Genomic DNA, 24,505 nt, shown 5'->3' on the forward strand with positions numbered 1-24,505 from the left:
TTTTGCTGGGCCATAAAAACTAGAATAGTTTTTTTTTTTTTTTTTTTTTTTTTTTTTTTAAAGGCAAATGGAGAGAACTTCAGTAACTTCAATAAAAATTTGAGATGGGGATACATTTTCCCAATAAAGTGCAGTTTTTTTTTTTTGGAGGGGGAGATATATATATATATATAAAAAATGTATAATGTATAATTTTTAAAAAAATGGTTAGCATGTTTTTTTTTTTTTTTTTTTTTTTGAAAATGCCATTTTTACTGTATTAAATTAATCTTCATCAAAACAAATTAATAGGTTTGTTAATTCCTAGGTTTGTAAAGACATTGCATGTTTTAGGTTTTCTTGTGCTGCTGGTTAAGAGAAAACAAGATGATTTTAATAACTAAGTGTAAATTTTTTCACTTCAAATGCTATTAAAAGGCTGTGTCCCTTCACTGCTTATTACTTTTTTTTTTTTTTTTTAATAGGTTTAATGAATAAATCAATTGCAGTGTGATAATTCTGGTAACACTTTATTTTACAGTGTCCTTGTTACACGTGTTACATGTTATAATAATACCAACAGTAAATTATGCATAATTACATGCATTTAAACCAAACCCTAACCTTATAGTAAATACGTTATTAACTAATATTACTCAGCACTTAATTGTGTAATTACTCTGTAACAAGGACAACTTCAAATAAAGAGTAATACTTTATTTTAAGTGTCATTGTTACATATGTTACATGTAGTTACTGTCAGTGTTGGGGAAAGTTACTTTTAAAAGTAATGCATTACAATATTGTGTTCCCAAAAAAGTAACTAATTGCACTACTTGGTTACTTTTTATGGAAAGTAATGTGTTACATTACTTTTGTATTACTTTTTCTCACATGGGCTGGTCTGTTTGTTTTTATAACAACATAAAAGTTATATTTTTGACAAATGTTAAGGCTCTTTTACACCAAAAGTGAAATGAATAAGCCTCAGGCTAAAGGAAATGAAAATTCATGCCTGAAGATTAGAGGGTGCAGCTCAAACAAACCTTTCAGCTGTGCTGCCATTCTGTAATACAAAGAATGTAAATGAGTAAATTATCATATTAAATATAGAACTAGTCTAGAATAACCATCATGTTTACACACAACGCTTCGCATTCCTGATTTCTTTCAACATTTGAACAGGAGAGCTGTCAGTCAATAAATGGGAAAACAAAGTAACTTGCGATATTTATTTGAAAAAGTAACTGGTGTTTTGTTGTTAATTTAAAAGTAATGCATTACTTTACTAGTTACTTGAAAAAGTAATCTGATTATGTAACGTGTTACTTGTAATTCGTTACTCCCAATACTGGTTACTATAGTAGTAACTATAAATTGTGCATTACATGCAACTAACCCTAAACCAAACCCAAATCCTAACCCTAGAGCAAGTACATGTAGTTGCTTAATATTACTCAGTACATAAAGGTATAATTACAGTGTAACATAGACACCTTAAAATAAAGTGTTACCAAATAAAGTGTAATGTATTTCTGTATTATAGTTGCAAGAGTGTTTGTTTGAGTCTGAATCTAAGATAAAGTGTAATGTAATAGATGCACTTTGTGCATTATATTCTGTATGTAGTAATATGAAAATTTGATAAACATGATCTTACAATATTTTGCATTTCCATTTACAGTACAGAAGCGCCAAAAAGACACTTGGGTTCCACCTAAAAATGTATGAATGTCATTGCATTAGATAACAAAACATCAAACCATCTGGCATCTGCAAACACATGATGCAGCGCTTTTCTCAGAACTGGGGTTTGTTATCTATATTTTGAACAGGAAGGGAGCGTGGGATTAGATGTGCCGGTCGTTATAGTCATGCGAAGATATATAGGGTCCATCTTACAAGCCCATAGCCGAGTAGCAAGTGTTACGTTTTTTTTAATGCTAAAAACGTTTGCCTGTCAAAGGTTTGATGTGTGTAATTTGACAGCGAATAAGTTAAATATGAGTAAAGATCAAATAATAGTCAATAGACAAATCCTTAATCTTAAAGGGTTAGTTCACCCAAAAATGAAAATTCTGTCATTACTTACCCTCATGCCGTTCCACACCTGTAAGACCTTCGTTAATCTTCAGAACACAAATTAAGATATTTTTGTTGAAATCCAATGGCTCAGTGAGGCCTGCATAGCCAGCAATGTCACTTCCTCTCTCAAGATCCATAAAGGTACTAAAAACATATTTAAATCAGTTCATGTGAGTACAGTGGTTCAATATTAATATTATAAAGTGACGAGAATATTTTTGGAGCGCCAAAAAAAACAAAATAACGACTTATTTAGTGATGGTCGATTTCAAAACACTGCTTCAGGAAGCATCGGAGCATAATGAATCAGTGTGTCAAATCAATGGTTCGGAGCACCAAAGTCACGTGATTTCAGCAGTTTAATGCGTTTTTTAATGAATCAGCGTATCGAATCATGATTCGGATCCTGTGTCAAACTGCCAACGGCTGAAATCACATGACTTTGGCGCTCCGAACAGCAGATTCGATACACTGATTCATTGTGCTCCAAATCTTCCTGAAGCAGTGTTTTGAAATCGGCCATCACTAAATAAGTTGTTATTTTGGCGCTCCAAAAATATTCTCGTCACTTTATAATATTAATATTGAATCACTGTACTCACATGAACTGATTTAAATATGTTTTAGTACCTTTATGGATCTTGAGAGAGGAAATGTCATTGTTCCCTATGAAGGCCTCACAGAGCCATCAGATTTCAACAAAAATATCTTAATTTGTGTTCTGAAGATATTTTAGTTGAAATTTAGTGAGGGTGAGTAATAAATGACAGAATTTTCATTTTTGGGTGATCTAACCCTTTAATAATCCACTCCTTGCACTCACTTTCTGACTTTGTGGTATTGTACATTTTCCTGTAGGGGGCAGCAATACCGCAGACACCGTGTCGTTCTGGCAAGTGCATGTAATAAGAGCTTTTATCCATTATGCATTTGTGATACATTTTGCGATGATTCAGTCATTAAATTTAATATATGTTACAATTCAAATGTGATGTTATGCTATTCTCCAGGGATAGAATTTTTCTTCTGTAGACAGTATATTTTAGAGACCATCCAGGGTTGTACAGAGATACCAAATGTTTGGAGGCGTAACCATGACAACTCCCTCTTCTTGGTCGTTAAAAATGACTGACATTCACTGAATGATTAAATTCAGCACTCTTATGGAAAAAAAATATTTTGTAAATTATCATTTAAATCTAATTTTTTAATTGTGTGTCGTAAATAAACATCTCAGGAAAACGATATGGGGTTTCAATTCAGAATATGACTTTTCGTTACGAAAATAGGGCATAGTTTTTATATGTACACTGTAGAAGACTTGCAGCATTTTGGGAGACTCGATAAGTGAATAGGGAAAGAAATTAGATTCCTATTAAATATGAGAATATGAGATATACAAAGTTATAAATTAGCCTGAAACCTAAAAAAATACGTCTTTTAATGCCATTTTATCTTATTAATAACCGAGTCCAAGTGTCCTCTACAGAGGATATAACATAAAATATTAATAATATATATATATATTTTTAAAATTCTCCATTTGTTTCTAATGCTTAATTAAAGGGTTAGTTCACCCAAAATGAAAATAATGTCATTTATTTACCCTCGTGTCGTTCTACACCAAGACCATAATTCATCTTCAGAACACAAAGTAAGACATTGTTGATGAAATCCGATGGCTCAGTGAGGCCTCTATTGACAACAAAGCCATTCAAACTCTCAAGGTCCATAAAGCTACTAAAAACATATTTTAAACAGTTAATGTGAGTTCAGTGTTTCTATCTTAATATTATAAAGTGACAAGAATACTTTTTGTGCGCCAAAAAAAAAAAAAAAAAAAAAGATTTTTTAACAATATATGGGCTGATTTTTAAAACACTGCTTCAGAGCTTTACGAATCGAATCATTGAATCGGAGCACCAAAGTCACGTGATTTCAGCAGTTTAGCCGTTTGATAGGAGATCCGAGTCACTGATTAGAAAAGATTCATAAAGCTCAGAAGCTTCCTGAAGCAGTGTTTTGAAATCGGCCCATCACTATATATATTGTTAATAGTTGTTATTTTGTTTTGTTTTTTTGTCGCACAAAAAATATTCTTTTTCGCTTTATAATATTAATACTGAACCACTGAACTCACATGAACTGATTCAAATATGTTTTTAGTAGCTTTATGGATCGAGAGTTTGAATGGCTCTCAATAGAGGCCTCACTGAGCCATCGGATTTCATCAACAATATCTTAATTTGTGTTCTGAAGATAAATGAAGGTCTTACGGCTGTAGAACGACATGAGGGTGAATATTAAATGACAATATTTTCATTTTTGGGTGAACTAACCCTTCAATAATAACGACATAAAAATGTCGCGTGTGTGTTTGATGCCCTCTAGTGGCTCTTATCGGACACGCACGTGCGCGTCCCCGCTGACGTAACCGCGTTCTGTTAAACTACATCTACCAGAGCTTCACTGACTGTAGGCGACCGAGTCCATCCTAACACGCGATTTATTCTCGTTCTTATTTTATATACAACCATTTCCTTAATTTAACCTCGTCAGCAGACAATGGTCGAACACTATTATTCACTTTGCTTAGTGAAAACCCCATCGAACCGGCTGTTTCCCTGCGTATACGTTGCACTTCCGGGTTTTCGGGCAAGCGTCTTTTCTGAGGATCAGCTGTGAAGATTGAATGAGCAAACGGTGAGGAGAGAGCGACTCCTGAATGCTGGGCTGCCGATAATCGTTGCTGAATAGCAAGTGCATAACAAAAGACAGCGTGCACTCCTGGATAAAGCTGCTTCCCTGCTGTCTTGTTTATGGAGCTGGCAGGAGTGCGTCGGCACTCATCAGATATGTTATTATAAGCTGTTGTTATTGGTACAGAAGTATGAAGATATGTCAATGGTGACTCATCCTACTGGTCTAATAAGCGACTCCTTCTTATGCAGTTGAGTTGTTTCGGATATCTAACACTTGGTTTAGTTTAACGCAGCCTGTGTTGATATTGTGATGAGGGTCCGCTGAGCTCGCCTGTTCCCCGGAGTCTCTAACTGGACTGTATTACATTAAGAGATTATCGCGCTTTTAGATCATTTCTGCATCTCACCGACTGTCAACCTTTGTTTGGATCTGGAGAACACGCGAGAATCTGCTTGTTTTTCATGATTTAATGAAAAAGTGTTGCTGGTTGGACAATGAAGAAGTTCTTCGATACCCGACGGGAGATGGTGAGCTCCGGGCCCGCGATTGGAGCCGGTGCGGGAGGCAGCGCGGCGTCCGGCGCGTTTATCGGACGCGTTTTCTCCATTGGACGATATCAAGTGACCGTGGAGGAGACTGTAGCGGAGGGTAAGCGACTTTATGCTTTCATATAGACAAATACTGAATTAAATGTGTGCACTGGTGCTGCTTTTACGGTCCATGTCTATATAAATAAATAACGATGCCTTGTGAACGACTCCGAGCCTCTGTCGTCACTCGTCTCACTCATGCGTCATCTTAATATCTGCTGACTGCATGTAGTGAGGCGTGCTGCCTCAGCAGAGGTTTCTTTTAATATTTAACACCAAAATTAAAATTTGTTGATCATTTACTTACCTTTGTGGTGTTGCAAACCCATAAGACATACTTTTTTTCATGGAAGTCAAAAGGAGAAGTTTGGCAGAATGTCGACGCTGCTCTTTTCCAAAAGAATGAAAGTGAATGGAGACCAGAAATGTTAAGCTCCAAAAGTGACAAAAAACATCTTAAGACTACCATTAAAGGTGCAATATGTACGAATTTTGCAGTAAAATATCCAAAAACCACTAGGCCAGTCTTATATATTTTGTTCACTTGAGTACTTACAATATCCCAAATGTTTGCAACGATTTGTAAATCTTGAGAAAATTGCAATTTTAACCAAGGCTCCGGGACGTGTGAAGAGTCGCCGGTCAATTGCGTCATTCCCGCGTTACCCTCGGTTTCCGGTTTTATTTTGTAGAAACCATGGAAACACGAAAGACGCTTTGATATTTACATGTTTTAATAGACAAGGGAACAATTGTTTTGATATATTTATCGACTGAAAACTAATAATTGTTATATAGCTCAACACGTTTAGTCTTATTGTTTAAATCTAATTTTCTTGATTTTTTTTTTTTTTTTTTTTTTTTTGCGAGTATCATGCTTTACCATGCCTCAGAGAAAAACACTATTTTGTCAAATAGCTAACATAATATAATCAGATGCAGCTTTATTTTTAGTAACAGTAATACAGCATTTTCTCCATCATACAGTACGTTTTAAAATTAAGCGCATGCCATTTATCAACACAAGCCATCCAATATTTATTAATATGATATTCTAAAATCGATCTATCTTACTGAAGTGTGTAACAGTGTCTCACAGCAGTTGAGCGAATGCACAGAGTAACGTTATAACATAATTTTCAACACTCTCAAATGTATCTAATATGATAAACAGAGCTGCGTTACCTCATACTCATGACCGGAAAAGCGGAAGCGGCGCCGGCGGCTGTGACATAATAAAAGTTCTGCTGCTCGTGAGGCGTGTGTTGTGCAATCGCTCCAGTGGCCTCGTTCAGCTCCACAACACTCGGTCCTGCTCTGCTTCATACTACAGTAACGTTAATAATCGCATCCATGAACATGATTTCTTCCCGAGTCCTATCCCGATTGTTTTCCACTGGCCGTTGAGGTGAAGACCACATGTCCCAAGATTCCGCTCTCAAACTTGGCATCATCAAGCTACACCTTTTGTTTTGAATAGGCCTCTAGCGGACAGAAAATATTACATATTGCACCTTTAATGTAACCAAAAATGACTTGTGCATTTGTATTACAAGTATTCTGATTTTTATGTTTTGACATTTGACATGATTTGTATGTGAGGAACAGTTTGAAATTTAAATTATTATTCGCTGAAAATCTTTCCCCAAGTCTGCACGTATTCAACTGTCAGCAGCAGGTTATATATATTCCTATTAAATATGAGATGTGAGAGTATGAGATATATAAAGTTAAAAATTAGCCTAAACCCCCCCCCAAAAAATTGATTGGTAAATGAAAATAAAAATTATTCACTGAAAATCTTGCCTAAGTCTGTACATATCCAACTGTCAACAGCAGGTTTGACATGATGCCAAACTTTATTGGCTTTTGTGTGTTTTGTAATGCAAATGTGTGTTATATTTTTCCTGGAGGACATTAGAGAAATTTGTTTCACAGGCACACTTTGTGATTCTAATCACATCCGAATCTGCCATGTCTGTGTTTTTCTCTCACAGCCTCAATAAAACTTCCAGAGCAAATTACTGTTTCTAACTTAATGGTCCTCTGAGAAATATCATCCCATCCGAATGCAAATGTGTGTGATTGCTGATGGTGTATCATCTTAACGCTTCTCCTCTTGTGTTTTTTGACCTACCTGAGCTACCATTTGCGCATCTTCCACATGCTTTCATTTTAATATGGATGGTATCTTATGAATTTTTTTTTATAAAATTAATAAATAGAGCTCTGCTAACATATGTGAGTTTATTATAAACAGCCACTACTATAAACTCTTTTGAATTTATTTAAATGTGTTTTTTAATATATGTAAAAAATTTAAATTATATAAATAAATAATTCATTAAAAAACATGCAAGCATGCAAGCATAGCACATGACCCTCTGTAATATCCACGTCTAGAAATCTCAAACGTCGCTTTAATGTTGTTCCAAACCCAGATGACTTACATTTTGCCATGGAACACAAAAAATGATATTAGATGAGCATATATGACGACAGAAATTCCTTTAAAAACGATGCGTTTACCAGGGTTTCTGGAACTGTGCATGGAAAGTACTGAATGCACAGGATGCATTACATGAGTCATCAGCTTTAAGTCTCTTAAGCAGATTTGAAGTCATTCCCCCTGCTGATGCACTGAGATGTTAGCTGCCGAATCCTAATAGGGCCTCGTAATCAGGGCATCAGGAACTCAAAACTAGTTATGGTGTGAGAGAAATTTCAAGCTACGTCTTAGAGTTACAAAGGATGAGCTGTCCCCCAACTCACCATGTAATGCAGACGATATTATCAAGGCTGAGAGACAGAACCGACTGTCATATGTTCATGTCTTGACCTCAATGCATAGAGACTTCTGAACGCCTTACACAAGTCATCTCTGTTATTGCCTGTAAGCACATTTAGAGTCACTGTGTCTCATGGGAGACCCGAGGCATCCTGGCATTAAAAAAAGTCTACATCCAAGTGAGAATATTGATAATTCAGTATTCAATAATGTGTTTTTGTCTGTTAAGGGATTCACTTCAAAGTTACATTTTGCCACAAAATGTTTCCATTTTGCATTAGAGACACATGCATTGTGTCGTCCTTCTCAGACCCTTGTACTTTATAACCATGTCAACCTAATATTTTCTTACAAACTCTGAACTGCTGCTTCTGTGTGTTTCAACAAAACAGGGTTTTGATGTAAAATCTGGGGTTGATTTTGACTTTCATTCCACTGCCATTCCAGTCAAGCTTATTTGGAAATTTAAAGACACCTCTTAAAGGGAGAGTTTGCCCAAAAATGAAAATTCTTTCATGATTTAAAGGGATAGTTCACAAAAAAAAAAAAAAATTCCATTATTTACTCACTCTCAAGCTATCCTAGGTGTATACCATCTTCTCTCAGACAAACACAATCAGAGTTATATTAAAAAATATCCTGGCTCTTACAAGCTTTATAATGGATGGCGCTCATGATTTTGAAGCCCAAAAAAGTACATTCATCCATCATAAAAGTAATCCAAATGGCTCCAAGGGGATAAAAAACGCCTTCTGTAAGAAAAATATTCATATTTTCAACTTTATAAATCATATTAACTAGCTTCTGACAAACATCCATACACAAGTCAACTTATGGCAGAAACATAACCTCTGACGTAGGATGTAGAAGTATCATAAGCTTAGACGCCTCTCGCGGTTCAAACAAATAGGGCTGTGCAACTCAAGCTCCTCTTCTCTTATATTGAAATCCTCCGACATTTCTCTTTAAAAATTCTCGTTTTAGACTTCTAATTCATGACCAGAGTTTTGTTTTGCTCTATCCTCTGCGCTTCCACGTTCGTCATTACGTCATGCGTCGCATCAGAGGTTACGCTTCCGCCGTAAGTTGACTTGCTTACGGATGTTTGCTGAAAGCTGGTTATTATAGTTTATGAAATTGTAAATATGAATTTTTTTCTTACAAAACCCATCATTTCACTTCAGATGGTCTTTATTAACCCCCTGGAGCCATGTGCATTACTTTTATGATGGATGAATTTTTCAGAGTCAGGATATTTTTTAATATAACTCTGATTGTGTTCGTCTGAGAGAAGATAGTCATGTACACCTAGGATGGCTTGAGGGTGAGTAAATCATGGGATAATTTTCATTTTTGGGTGAGCTATCCCTTTAAGGCCTGTTCACATCAAGAACAACAACTATAAATATAATAGCTATATTAGCCTTTCCACCAGCAATATTGTTCTGTTTATTCTAAGCACATACTGCAGTTATGTCGTCTGTCGCTTTAAATGATTGCGCTCTTAAATCAGGATGGATTCTGATTTAATGCCAGTATTTTTATTGTTCATCAGCAAGAAAAAAATCGCTCTGAAAATGATTCTAAAGATATAGTTTCTCTGTGTCGTTATCATTATAGCTGTGGTGTGGGCTCTGCTATTCTTTTGGATTTATAACGATTTTTAGAGCTATATCTTTATTGTTATAGTTATCGTGCATGGTCCTTTACTCACCCTGATTTTGTTCAAAACCCATAGGACATTCATAAGCAGACTGTATGAAAACATACTAATTAGCCACCAATTCACAAAAAACATAAAATAGTTACGAGCTGAACATACTTCTCAAAAACTTAAGATATTTGGTTAAAAATTTACTTTTTACCTTGAACATATTTAAAAACCTTTTATAATAATGATTCAGATCACTCACATTCATTCAAGGTGTAAGGACAATATTACTTTAAACTTAGTGACCGCCACATGACATTTCAAAATGTATTTTTTTATGAAGCCAATGTTAAAGGGTTAGTTTACTCAAAAATTTAGGATAATGTCATTAATTACTCACCCTCATGTCGTTCTACACTCGTAAGACCTTCGTTCATCTTCAGAACACAAATTAAGATATTTTGATTAAAATCTGATGGCTCAGTGAGGCCTGCATAGACAGCAATGGTACTTCCTCTCTCAAGATCCAAAAGGTACTAAAAACATTTAAACCAGTTCATGTGAGTACAGTGGTTCAACTTTAATATTACAATATCTATTTCAAAACTCTGCTTCATGAAGCTTCAGAGCTTTATGAATCGAATCTGTGATTCGGATTGCGTATCAAACCACCAAATTGCTGAAATCATGTTACTTTGGCGCTCCAAATCACTGTAAACCTTTTAATTTGAACATTTTAACTTTTAACATTTAATTTGAACTTCTATTAAAATTGAATAGAAGAGAAGCAGAAAATGCAATATTTCAGTCACTTGCATTTGTTCCAGGGGAGTTTAGGAAGCCTAACACAACAGCTGAACTGTGAATGATTTCAGCTGGCTCCTCCTGAAGAACAGCATCCAACCTTGTGCTCATGGCAGTCGGCCACCTTAATATATTGGCCAGTTATGCTGTCTAAGCCATTTTGTCAAGGAAAAACTGTCAAGGTCTAGAGGCTTTGACCTTGAAGCAGAGTTCAGTGGATGTTTGGCTTCTGCCTAGTCATCCAGATGAGTTCGTGACATGAGGCCTTCAAGCGATATCTCAATGTTGTTAAACCATTACATCATTGATTGAGTCAGGCTGTCACCTTTCACTCTCTAAAAGATTGACAGGAACAGTTGGAGGTTCCTACAAGCACACATACACACACTGCATGGCCAAGAACACCCTATGCAAGTAGGCAAATGCAGACACAAATGTTTGGCCAAACTATTTGCAAGTGTGTGGCTCTGTTGTACATTCTTCAGGATGCCAGCTATAAACAGATCAACTTGCTCAGCAAGATTCTGAAGATATCCCCAGCTTTGGGATAAATCTAAATAAATAATCCAATCCAATGAGAAAATGTAACAATTTTAATAAAGTGGCAATTTTGTATGAATTGAATGTACAAATTGAAACCTGATCTCACGTAGCTAATGTAACTAATTTACAAGGTGGCGATTTCTGATGAATTTGTACACTGTGAAAAGCAAGCATGAAGGGCCACCCCTAAACGTATGAAAACGATCATAGTAATTAGATGCTGTTTACGCAACACCATTTTCAACTAAAAACGGAAACTTATTATGTGGTTTGGCCGTATATTTAAATGACAGCTGTGTTTTGGGGGGCCTGAAAATGCAAACTTTTGAAAACGGGTTTCAAAGTGCAAGTTTTTGAAAACAATACTGTTATCATCTCCGTGCAAACAACCAAAACTGTAAAAGAATGCGTCTAGTCTTTCTTTTCAAAGTGGCATTGTGACATTGTTTTCGTGTATCCGTGTGAACAGGGATCGTTTTGACAGCATTGGCATCTATGCCAAGAAAAAACTCTAAGGTGTCCCCTGAATGTGTCTGTGAAGTTTCAGCTCAAAATACCCCATAGATTTTTTTTTAATTCATTTTTTTAACTGCCTATTTTGGGGCATCATTAAATATGAGCTGATTTAGGCTGTGGCCCCTTTAAATACTCACGCTCCCCGCCCACGGAGCTCGCGCTTGCCTTTAACAGCATAAACAATGTTCACACAGCTAATATAACCCTCAAAATGGATCTTTACAAAGTGTTCGTCATGCAGCATGTCTAATCGCATAAGTATGGTATTTATTTGGATGTTTACATTTGATTCTGAATGAGTTTGATGGTGCTCCGTGGCTAAAGCTAACATTACACACTGTTGGAGAGATTTATAAAGAATTAAGTTGTTTATGAATTATACAGACTGCAAGTGTTTAAAAAATGAAAAAAAGACAGTTTTGTGTCCGTGAATACAGTAAGAAACGATGGTAACTTTAACCACATTTAACAGTACATTAGCAACATGCAAACAATGCTGACAATTTACAAATATCACTAAAAATATCATGATATCATGGATCATGTCAGTTATTATTGCTCCATCTCCATTTTTTGTTATTGTTCTTGCTTGCTTACCTAGTCTGATGATTCAGCTGTGCACAAATCCAGATGACCTGCCCTTGTCTAATGCCTTGATCATGAGCTGGCATATGCAAATATTGGGGGTGTACACCCAGACTATTACGTAACAGTCGGTGTTATGTTGAGATTCGGTCTTTTAAACAAATGAGATTTATATAAGAAGGAGGAAACAATGGAGTTTGAGACTCACTGTAGGTCATTTCCATGTACTGAACTCTTGTTATTCAACTATGCCAAGGTAAATTCAGTTTTTAATTCTAGGGCACCTTTAAATATTTATGAATTGTGTTGTAAAAATATCTTATGTTCCAAAGATAAACAAAAGTCTTATGGATTTGGAACAACATGATGGTGAGTAATTGATGACAGAATGTTTGTTTTTGGGTGAATCTCAAAATATCAGATAATTTGAAGGTTAGTTCAGTGAAATCAAAATAAAGTAAAATGTCATGTGGTGCAACTTCTCAAAAACTTGAATGAATAATATGATGTTTGTTTGGAAAAAAATACTTCTTAACCTTAAATACATATTTAAAAACTATTTTGATAATGATTAAGATCAATCACATGCATTCAAGGTATACAGACTATTTTATTACATTAACTTGGTTACGCCACATGACATTTCTTAGTTATTAAACTGAAACTTATTTTGAAAACCATATAAAGCCAATGTGTCAAACCGTTGCATAAGCAGATTGTACAAAAACCTACAAATGAATGTAAGAATTCATACGACTTGGCCACCGCAGTGTAAATATATTTCTGTATTGAGAGCACGTTGAATAATCCATCAGTAAGTGAAGTGTAAACACTGTGACTCTGTGTCAAAACATTGGATAGTTGACCCAAAAATAAAAATTCTGTCATTAAACACTCACCCATGCAGTCAAAACGTGTATGAACTAAAAATTAAAAACGTGAATTATCTAAATATAGTATTTAGGAGATAATTGTCCGGTCAACACTGCAGGCTCATTTCAGAATAATTACCCACAAAGCAGTAAACTCTGCAATGATGCTTGACTTCAACAGCTTCATTATGGGAAGCTGTCTATGAACTATAGAAGTGGATTGAAGCAAATTGGATTAACACACTGAAGACATAGAAATGAAGGCCTGGCGTATTTAATTACATAACACTGAGAGTTTGTGTGTATGACTGCAGCACATGCTTCGTGTGTTACATGATCTTTACTGCAGGCAGATCTTAAATTAAACAGGATGGCTGAATGTCAACAGCTGTGAGTGTCGCCCATGACACATGGACTGGATCGGAGACAGTTGCTTTGCTAGATGGATTAGGAGTTTTGTGACCTTGGGAATGTTTGTGGCCTCAGTGTAAAGACGTTATTTGATACACTAATAACGTGTGCACTGGCTACACTACCAAAGAGGGCATACGCATGTGCAGGGTATGTTCCCCTTGGTATACAACCTACTATCTTTGAAATAATGTAGTATGCAGTATGTATACTGTGCACAATATACAAATGACACCGCACAATGTGCTCGGTCATCTCAATATAAACAGAAGATGAGAAGAACAAACCAGAAGCCATATCATCTGCAAATTTTCACAAATATCCTTTTTATTATTTGATCTTACTGCCATAAGTAACAAAATAAAAAATAAAATTTAAACTTCCATGTTGGAAGTCAACAAATACTGACTTCCATGGCATTTTTTCCATTCTTTGGAAGTCAGTGGGGCCCATTAACTGTTTGGTACCCATATTCTTTAAAATATCATCTTTTGTGTTCAGCAGATAAAAGAAATTTATACAAGTTTATCACAAGTAAATGCCCTGTTGAAAAAAAAAAAAAAAAACTGAATATGCTGGTTAAGTAAGTATGGCAGCTGCTTTGAGCTGGTTTTTGCTGGTCCTTAGTTGGTCATGAGCTGGTTTAAGCTGGTCCTGAGTTGGAGGTAGTTGCTTAGTACCATCTTAGGATGAACACTTGACCAGCTTAAACCAGCTCTTGACCAGCTAAGGGCCAACTAAGGACCAGCTCAAACCAGCTGCCATACTTCAAAGCATACCTAACTAGCATATGCTGATTTTTTTTCAACAGGGTGATGACAGAATTTTCATTTTTGGGTGAACTATCCCTTTAAATGTCATGATGTCAATCCATTCTATTCGAATCTAGATTTTGTTACAATTTCAGGTGCTGCATGCATCCCAATTCATGTACTATTCGCCCTGACCAGTATTCAAAATTAGAATTGGCGTGTCCCAAATTATATGATGGATCCCAAAGGTACACGGATGTTCTACGATTTCCGGTGAAAATTTGAAATGCAGATCCATGAACACTCTAAATGCTAATATTGCCCACAATCCATTGGAGGAGGATTTGGTTCAGAACTACAAACATTAATAAAAAGTGTTAAAAACTACAAACATGCCGAATATGTGAGACCAATGGTTAAGTAGAGAGTTTTAGATAAAGGGTTTTGGTAAAATGTTATCCGTGTTATATTTCATCTGCAACAACATTGTAAAATTTATAAATATACATTTGGCCATCAAATGCATCATTATGAAAAAGAAAAAAATGAATTTCATGCATGAAAGAATCATGACTGGCAGATCATCATGCTACTACTTTTCCCTCCAATACGGTAGGAATTGTTAAGAATTGCGTAAATTAAAGCGGTAATTACCCTGCTGGCAAGATGGGCTTTAAATAATACTTGGATTATGCAGTAGTAAAAAAATTTAGTTGGTGCTACATGACAAAATACATGAGAAAAAGGGCTGTGGCATTCCCTTTTTGCCAAAAAAAAACTCAACACCTATAATGCACTTTTGATTTTGGCACCACCCCTCAGTCAAATTGTCAGAAATTGGCTGACAAATAAATGCAGATGCAGGTACACAAAGACACATTGTTCATTACCGTTATACTGGTTAAAAATCAAGTTTACGATGACAGTGTGCATGTAACAATGCTAATTTTATGAATAAGCTAATAACTACTATAAGTATATCCAACCATCCCTGGATACAGACAGTACACTCATGTTAAGTAATATGTATATAGGAAATCTCAACTGCTTGATTGTTATAACAGTAAAAAATGTAAACTGTCCACCTCTTTCCTATGTCCCATGACGATTTGTGCGAATTATAGGAGTAACTTTGGTTAAACTGTAAACAATCAGCGAAAGGTTCGCTCTATGAACACAGTAAGCATTTTCAAAAACTGGGCATGATGAGATGACATTATTCTACTTCAACCATCAAACATTAAAAGGACATTTGAAAGTGTAAAAGCATTAACAAATTACTACAACAGACCATGAATAACCCCAATTACTTCCACAGTAATATTATGGATATGTTAAATATCACTGTAGTAATATGTCTGTATTGTGTAACACATTGCCTTAATCAAAAATGCTAATTAACTGGAACATTGAGTGATACTAATTCAAAGTGATAAATAAATATTATATTTAACCTGCTTTAGAAACATTCCAGTAAACGCTGCTGATAGGGATTAAAAGTGAAAAGGGGAGACAATTGTATTTTAAAACATACGTATGAAAACAAACCTGGAAAGAGACGTGAGGATTTGGGAAGAAAAACGAGAGATTCTTTTCAGTGCATTTCAGTGAATTATTTATGGGATATATTGTAAATTAAATCGGAAGAGCAGACCACAAATGCACAGTATATGCTGTCTTCTTTATACTGTTACAGTGGAAAAACACGAGGAAAAGAATGCAGTGACTTGCTATAGATATTCTTGTCATACCACGTCACATTAAACTACCAAGCGTTGCGTATTCTCTTGAAGTCTGAACGTGAGAACATGAAGGAAATTTTACAGCTCATTTAAACTGACTGATAAGGATTATTTGTAGCACAACCTTATGATTTGTTTGCCTTTTGAATGCTCCTTTGAAACAATGTGTTTTGTGGAAAGCGCTATACAATTAAATTTGACTTGACTATGCAAAGGAGTGGTTCGTTAAAGACACAATTATGATGCGGTAGAACTTTTGTAATCAATGTATGTACTTTCATACTTTTAGGGCATAGTATAAGTTGGCAAATTGGGATTTAGCAAATGTCTTGGTTCTGTTCGAAGCTCTGGGGTCAACGTTGATGTTTTTATCATTGAGTAGACATCAGACTGTCCATGGAGAGCGTCTTTGCCTCATTCTGATTGTTCAGTGGGACTGTGTGTGTATGTGTGTTTGTGAATAATAGATGGTCAACAACTGATTTATTCATTAATGTTTCTAATGGCCGCCATCTGTCGGCCCTCAGCTGTCATGCTCAGTGTGTTCTGGTGTGTTTTGTTTTTTCCTTTCCATGTTAGTGGGTTCTGTTGGTTGTAGTTGTGTTAGTCTAGCTGGGTTTAGCCTTTATTAAAAGAAATAGTCCATTGGATGAATGAGTAGCCCATTTCACACATTATACTGGTAAATTATAAACTAATAAAATTACCAGACTGTCTTTTCTGGTAAAAACACCATATATGCTATTCACATAAGCGACAACATTCTATCATTTTACAGTTAAAGAAAAAGTTCACCCATTTATCCCATGATTTACTTAAGACTGATTTATACTTCTGTGTCGGACCTAAGCCAGAGCCTCTGCGCCGTAGGCTATGCGTCTGTTTTCATTTATACTTCTGCGTCGTTGTCCACGTCGATGTGCATGCAGACCACTAGGAGGCAGTGTCCGCGGTCATGTTGAGTATCAAGTCAAAAGCCCAAGAAGAAGCTTGTTACGTACGTTGTCAAAGAAGCTTACAAATAGAAGCGACAAATAGGTAACGACTTTTGTTGCAGTTTGACGGTGTGTTTCTCCTGAAACAGAACGTTTGTTCATTGCTATGGAAATTTAAAACGCTCACTCTTCTCCGATTGCTCCACACCTGAGGGAGGGGTTCTAGCAGACCAATCACAGCGCTTGCGGTCTGTGTAGAATTGACGCGTTGTTAGATTTTTGAAGACGTGCACGTCAGGCTATGTTGTAGGCTACGTGTGGTACACAGCAATCAGAGATATATTTAAAAATATCCTTGCTTCTCCAAGCTGGTGGTACTGGTACTGCTCAAGTCGACTTGTGCCACAAGAGTAACCCGTGACGCAATCTATGATGTAGGATGTAGGAGTAGCGTAAGCTTAGATGCCTCTCACGGTTCAAACAAATAGGGCTGGACAACAAACTCAAGCTCCTCTTCTCTTATATCGAAATCCTCCCACATTTCTCTTTAAAAATGATCGTTTTTGACTTCTAATTCGTGACTGGTGTTTTGTTTTGCTCTATCCTCTGAGCTTCCACGTTCGTCATTACCTCATGCGTCGGGTCAGAGGTCACTCTTCTGCCGCACATGGATGCGTATGGTAGTCTGTCGAAAGCTAATTGTTATAGTTAATAAAGTTATAAATATGGATTTTTTTTTTTTTAGAAGAACCTATCGCTTTCCTTTAGTAATAGGCCTTTATTAACCCCCTGGAGCTGTATGGATTACTTTTATGATGGATGCATTTTTTATTTTTTTGGCTTCAAAATGTGCCCCCATTCAGTACCATTATAAAGCTTGGAAGAGTAAGGATATCTTTAAATGTGTATCCGATTTGTGTTCATCTGAAAGAATATAGTCATGTACAGCAAACCTCCCAAAGTATGGACCTTAATTAACTTGCTCAAAGGTTCTCTTCAGACTGTTTCGTCACCATGAAATTAGATAAAAGAGAAAACTGTAGAATACTGTTAAGCTAAGGCAAGATACAGTCCCCTGGTGGCAAACCTTAAAAATTACCTTTTGTAATGAATTGAGTTGTAACCACAACAACATGTGAAATCAAGCTAGTGTAGCTACTAGCTAGAATTTTTTTCTTTTTAATAGTTGTATGTTTGAGGACTCAGGTCAGAAGGATATACGCACGTTTTTTATAATAGTTGGCTCAGTGCTACACATGCAGGTTTACAGTGTTTTTGTGGGAGTGTGCGAGTCAATGCTGAATGGATGAGTCATAGTTATGCTGCCAGTTCTGCCTGCTTCAACCTCCTGTGAGGAGATTTCTAACACACAAGAGGGACGACAGGAAATGAGAGATGGAGGGTGAAAGGAAATGATACCTCCTCTCCAACAAAGCTGTTTAAATTTAGCATAGTCCTGAGTCACTGTCTGTGTGTTTTTATGTTTGTGTGTGTCTGTTTGTTTTTGATTTACTTCCATTAAGTTAAAGGTGAAGTATTTCGTTTTTGCGACACTTTTGGCACCTCGTGGTAGTGCAAAAATAAAGAATATTCATCTGCACCAGGAGCATTTTTTGACATGTTTGAGGCTGTCTAGACACACCAAAGTAAACAATATAAACTGGTACATATGTCGCTCTGAAGGGTTGCATGATGTTGTATTATGGTATTGCAGCGTCCATTTTAGTGCAATGCACTGTTTGCTTGAAATAACCCATTTGATCTTTGAAGGTCTAAATACAGTGAATTTTGGCTTGCACGTCTTTAACCGAAGCTGAATTAGCCTATTTTCCCCATGTAACGGATCAGCCATGGTCCCACACCAGCTAAACACCTTCTGGCCATGCCTGCTACAGTAGCCACGCCCCAAACTCTCGCTAAAGGTTGAGCTGGAAAGAGACTGATGGATCTCAATGTTTTGATGGTGTCTGGGAGGTTCAGTGTTTACACTTTTGAGGGAGATAAACCCATGAATGGCATACAAACAGTAGTCAATGAAGGAGGATTTAAATTAAAAAAATGGATTTCAAATCAGTAGAGAGAAATGTCTCTAAGCATTGTTCAATTGCATCATTTGCCCTTGAGAATTGGAAACATGTAATTTTATATCTGTACCTCTGTAAAACAGCACAATACTGAAATGACATGTGAGACACACTGTGAAGAAACCTGAGTAGTGCATGCTGGGACACAGGGTTCACATCACAATAGAGATGGCACAGAAACAGTCACAGACCGTGTTTTCAATGAAATGGGCTGTTTTCTCAGCCTTTTGATAGTTGTAGTTACTGCACTTAATTGTCTTTTGTTATTTGTAATATTATTTTGTAAAATTCTGTCATTAATTACTCACCCTCATGTCGTTCCACACCCGTAAGACCTTCGTTCATCTTCGGAACACAAATTAAGATATTTTTGATGAAATCCAATGGCTCAGTGAGGCCTCCATTGCCAGCAAGATAATTAATACTTTCAGATGCCCAGGAAGCTACTAAAGACGTATTTAAAACAGTTCATGTGACTACAGTGGTTCAACCTTAATGTTATGAAGCGACAAGAATACTTTTTGTGCGCCAAAAAAAAAAATCAAAGCATTCACCGCCCTCTCCCAGCTAATTAGGTGCTGAAACCTATATCAAAATAAGAATAAAAAAGAGGTCTGCACTCTGAAGCACTTTAATCATGGTACACAGGAGATAAGATGACAAACATTTCAGCTCTTCGCCTTCATCAGTGTCACAATTTCACTCACTCTTAATAAAAATATAGAAAATGCACTACAAATCCTGATCATGATCATAATTTATGCAATCATTTAATCAGTCCACAGACTCCAGTTTAAGTCCATCTGAAACAACAAATCACAATTAAAGACAATACTAGAAATAATCACACATCTGGAGAAAAAAAAAAAAAAATCACAAGAACAACGACCACATGAAAGATATAACTCTGAAAAAAAGACAAATAATTCCCAGGACTCCAGAATAGCTCCATCAAAGAAAAAAAAAAAAAAAAGGATGGATGAATAAATAATAAATAATTGGTAACAATAACACATCAGGCAAAATTGCAGTTCATGCACCTAAAAACAAAATAATGACTTTATTCAACAATATCTAGTGATGGGCGATTTTAAAACACAGCTTCATGAAGCTTCGTAGATTTAAGAATCTTTCGAATCAGTGGTTCAGATCATGTATCAAACTGCCAAAGTCACGTGATTTCAGTATGTCACGTGTTTAGAAATTTCAATGGTTCACCACAGGGGGGTGTGACTTTGGCAGTTTGATACACGCTCCAAACCACTGATTCGAGAAAAAAAGATTCGTAATGCTTTGAAGCTTCATGAGGTTCCGAACTATTATTGTTTGTATTATTTTGTATTGTTTAATCTTAGTACAGTTTTTTACACTATGCCCCTAAAAAAAAAAATAGGATTTTTAATCCAGAAATGAAACCTATTCATCATAGGGTGTGTTTAAGTCATTGTGTGGATTAATTATATTTGTAATGTATTTTTGACAGTAAAAAAGTTGTTGTTGACCCTGAAAATACTAGTTTATTTTATACCAATGTTGTTACCACAGCATAAACCAATATACTTGAACAAACTCTACTGCTTTATTTAAAGTCAAATTAATATAAATATTAACAAATGAAACAATACAATATCGTATGTCAATTGAGTAAACATAACTTCAAGCTTTTATGAGAAGCGAGCACTTGTCATTTTTTCTTGTCATTGATTCTTATTATTGATAAAATAAATGAGAGGGAAGGTTCTACTATAAAGTACTGGTGTACTGGTATCTTGACATGAGTTACGTCCATGCCATGTCCATTTCTCACACATAAACCATCTGGAAGTAACCGGATTTACTTTTTAGCTCTGCACTGCAGAAGTTGAAAGATTGGATATAAATTTGCAGTCTCATGCCAACACGTGTAACGTTTAAGAGTCTAACGTGGAGTATTCCTTTAAGATGCTGCAGTTTTGAGTACAGTAAGCTTCTCAGTTTAGCCTATTAGACTCTTTGTAAGTGGCATAAACAAGATAGTGGGGTGATATTTATAGACCCTTACATAATCACATTCTCAGTTTACTTATGACTACACCACACCTCATCCGAAAGCACTGTGTGTGTGTGCTGCTTGTGTGTTTTGCGGTGAGAACAAAGGCGTGGTTTGTTATTTTTGAAGTAATTGCCATTTTCCGTGTGTTTATCTGAACGCAGACTGAAGCAGCAGGATGGATACAGGGATCAGAGTGTGTGCGGAGCTGAGTACTGTATGTGTGCATATACTTTTTCACAGAGCATTTGATTTAATCAGCTTTTGGCAGCAGGTTGAACAACCTGTGTCCTGATTTATACATCCCAGTTTTTATATATGAAACTGTTTGTGCCCTCTTAAAGGGACAGTTCACCCAAAAATGAAAATTCTGTCATTAAAGGATTAGTTCACTTTCAAATTAAAAATTTCCTGATAATTTACTCACCCCCATGTCATCCAAGATGTTCATGTCTTTCTTTCTTCAGTCGAAAAGAAATTAAGGTTTGTGATGAAAACATTCAATAATAAATAAAAAAAAAATTATATAAGTTTTAACAATAAATGCTCATCTTGAACTAGCTCTCTTCTTCTCTATTTGAATTCTGGCATTGTAGACACTGCTAAGTGTATTACTGCCCTCCTCAGGTCAAAGTTTGAACTAATTTGTATATACTTGCACTAGCATATTGTATATGACAATTTAGTTCAAACTTTGACCTGAGGAGGGCAGTAATACACTTAGCAGTGTCTTATACTGTTGGAATTCAAATAGAGAAGAAGAAGAAGAGAGCTAGTTCAAGATGAGCATTTATTGTTAAAACTTATATAATTTTTTTTATTATTATTATTTATTGTTTTTTAGAAAATGAGTGATGGTTTCTCTAGATAAGACCCTTATTCCTTGTCTGGGAATGCTTATGCTCGTTTGAAGCTGCACTGAAACTGTAATTTTGACCTTCAACCGTTTGGGCTCCATTGAAGTCCACTATATGGAGAAACATCCTGGAATGTTTTCATCAAAAACATTAATTGCTTTTCGACTGAAGAAAGAAAGACATGAACATCTTGGATGACACTGGGGTGAGTAAACTATCAGGAAATATTTATTTGAAAGTGAACTGATCCTTTAATTACTCACCCTCATGTTGATCCAAACCTGTAAGACTTTTGTTCATCTTCGGAACACAAATTAAGATATTTCAAATAATAAAGATGGATATAGGATATATTGTAAAAGATATTCCCTCCATTGACAGCTACGTGACTACCACTGTGATGCTTCAAAAAGTACATAAAGAGATCATAAAACTAATCCATATGAATTGAGTGGTTTAGTCTAAATTTTCTAAAGAGACATGATCGCTTTACATGATGAACAGAATTAATTAGGCTTTTATTCAGATATAAACATTGATCAGTGAACATAAATAGAAGCTCAACTTAACCTGCTTGACACGCGAGAACGTGCTGCATAACACACAAGAATGAACCTCATTGGTTCTTGCACGTCAAGCAAACATGCTTGAGCTTCCGTTTACTACAACTGATGTGAGATCTGATGAATGTTTATATGTGAATAAAAGCCTAAATTCAATCTGTTCATCATATACAGCAATATAAAGCAGATTCTTGGCAAAGTGAGGTCAATTTGCACAGGCCCCTCCCACGTCTGTTGATGGACTCTGTATTAGCATAGACCCGCCCTGAGTGAGCTGTCAACAGTCCGCCATTGTTTCGACACTTCAGATTCCAGATTTTCAAATAGTTGTATCCTGTCCAAATATTGTCCTATCTTAACAAACCATACATTAAATGGAAAGCTTATTTATTTAGCTTTCAGATGATGTAGAAATCTAAATTTAAAAAAATTGACCCTTATGGTCCAGGTTTTGTGGTCCAGGGTCACATATACAGTGCTCAGTGTAAATGAGTACACCCCCTTAGAAAAGTAACATTTTAAACAATACAAGTAATCTCAATGAAGCAAGACTATGTTTAATATAACATCTGTTTAACTTATAACATGAAAGTAAGGTTAATAAAATGACTTAGATTACACTTTTTTCAGTTTTACTCTTAATTAGGGTGATGCAAAAATGAGTACACCCCACAACAAAAACTACTACATCTAGTACTTTGTACGGCCTCCATGATTTTGAATGACAGCACCAAGTCTTCTAGGCATGGAATGAACTATTTTTTCCATTCTTCAAGAATGACATCTTTTAGAGACTGGATGCTGGATGGAGAGTGATGCTCAACTTGTCTCTTCAGAATTCCCCATAGGTGTTCGATTGGGTTCAGATCAGGAGCCACTGAATCACTTTCACCCTGTTCTCCAGAAATCCAGCAGTGGCCTTAGATGTGTGTTTAGGATCATTGTCATGTTGGAAAAGTGCACGACGACCAAGGGCATGGAGTGATGGTAGCATCTTCTCTTTCAGTATAGAGCAGTACATCTGTGAATTCATGATGCCATCAATGACATGCAGCTCCCCGACACCACAGCACTCATGCAGCCCCACATAAGGACACTGACACCACCATGTTTCACTGTAGGCACCATGCATTTTCTTTGTATTCCTCACCTTTGCAACACCATACAGTTTTGAAACCATCAGTTCCAAAAACATTTATCTTGGTCTCATCACTCCAGAGTCCCAGTAGTCTTCATCTTTCTCAGTTGGGCCCTGACAAACTTTAGGTGGGCTTTTTTGTGCCTGGGCTTTAGAAGAGGCTTTTTTCATGGATGGCACCCATGCATACCATTCCTCTGCGGTGTACGCCGTATTGTTCATGGGAAATAGTTACCCCAGTTTGGCTTTCTACTTCTTTAGATAACTGCAGTGAACTTGCATGCTGATTTTCTTCAACCCTTCTCATCAGAAGACGCTCCTGTTGAGGAGTTAACTTCAGTGGACGACCTGGACGTCTCTGTGAGATTGTTGCAGTTCCATCTTTTTTACATTTTTGTACCACTTTTGCTACAGTATTCTGACTGATAAGTAAAGCTTTGCTGATCTTCTTGTAGCCTTCACCTTTCTGGTGTAAATAAATTGAGACATTTCTCTTCCATGTGGTGCCATTGGGAAGGTGTTTTAACACCCTTTTATAGTCAACTGTCTGCTGGACATCTGTGTAATGAATGATTAGACTCACCTATGGTTGAATTCTTGTTAAATTAGACATTTGTAGTCTAAAATTTAGCTTTGCTCCAGAGACTTTCAGTGGGGTGTACTTATTTTTGCATCACCCTAATTTGAGTAAAACTGAAAAATGTGTAATCTAAGTTATATTATTAACCTTACTTTCAGGTTATAAGTTAAACAGATGTTATATTAAACTTAGTCTTGTCAACATTTTGGAAATTGTTTTTGTGTTCATTTAGATATTGTTAACAATGTTACTTTTCAAAGGGGGTGTACTCATTTACGCTGAGCACTGTATATGTATA

The 24,505-nt window shown here is 36.1% G+C and overlaps 1 protein-coding gene across 11 annotated transcripts in view; it reads left to right on the forward strand.

Annotated features, from left to right (window-relative positions):
- The first annotated feature begins 4,518 nt into the window (after positions 1-4,518).
- The window catches only part of aak1a (AP2 associated kinase 1a), a 69,561-nt gene continuing 49,574 nt past the window's right edge, over positions 4,519-24,505 (forward strand). For all 11 annotated transcript variants that reach the window (XM_067395383.1, XM_067395388.1, XM_067395390.1 and 8 more), the window contains exon 1: positions 4,519-5,415. In XM_067395383.1, the coding sequence (XP_067251484.1) occupies positions 5,262-5,415 (154 nt within the window). In that variant the 5' untranslated portion in view covers positions 4,519-5,261. The remainder of the gene's footprint in view (positions 5,416-24,505) is intronic.

This window comes from Chanodichthys erythropterus, chromosome 9 (genome assembly GCF_024489055.1).
Source record: "Chanodichthys erythropterus isolate Z2021 chromosome 9, ASM2448905v1, whole genome shotgun sequence".
Taxonomy (NCBI): domain Eukaryota; kingdom Metazoa; phylum Chordata; class Actinopteri; order Cypriniformes; family Xenocyprididae; genus Chanodichthys; species Chanodichthys erythropterus.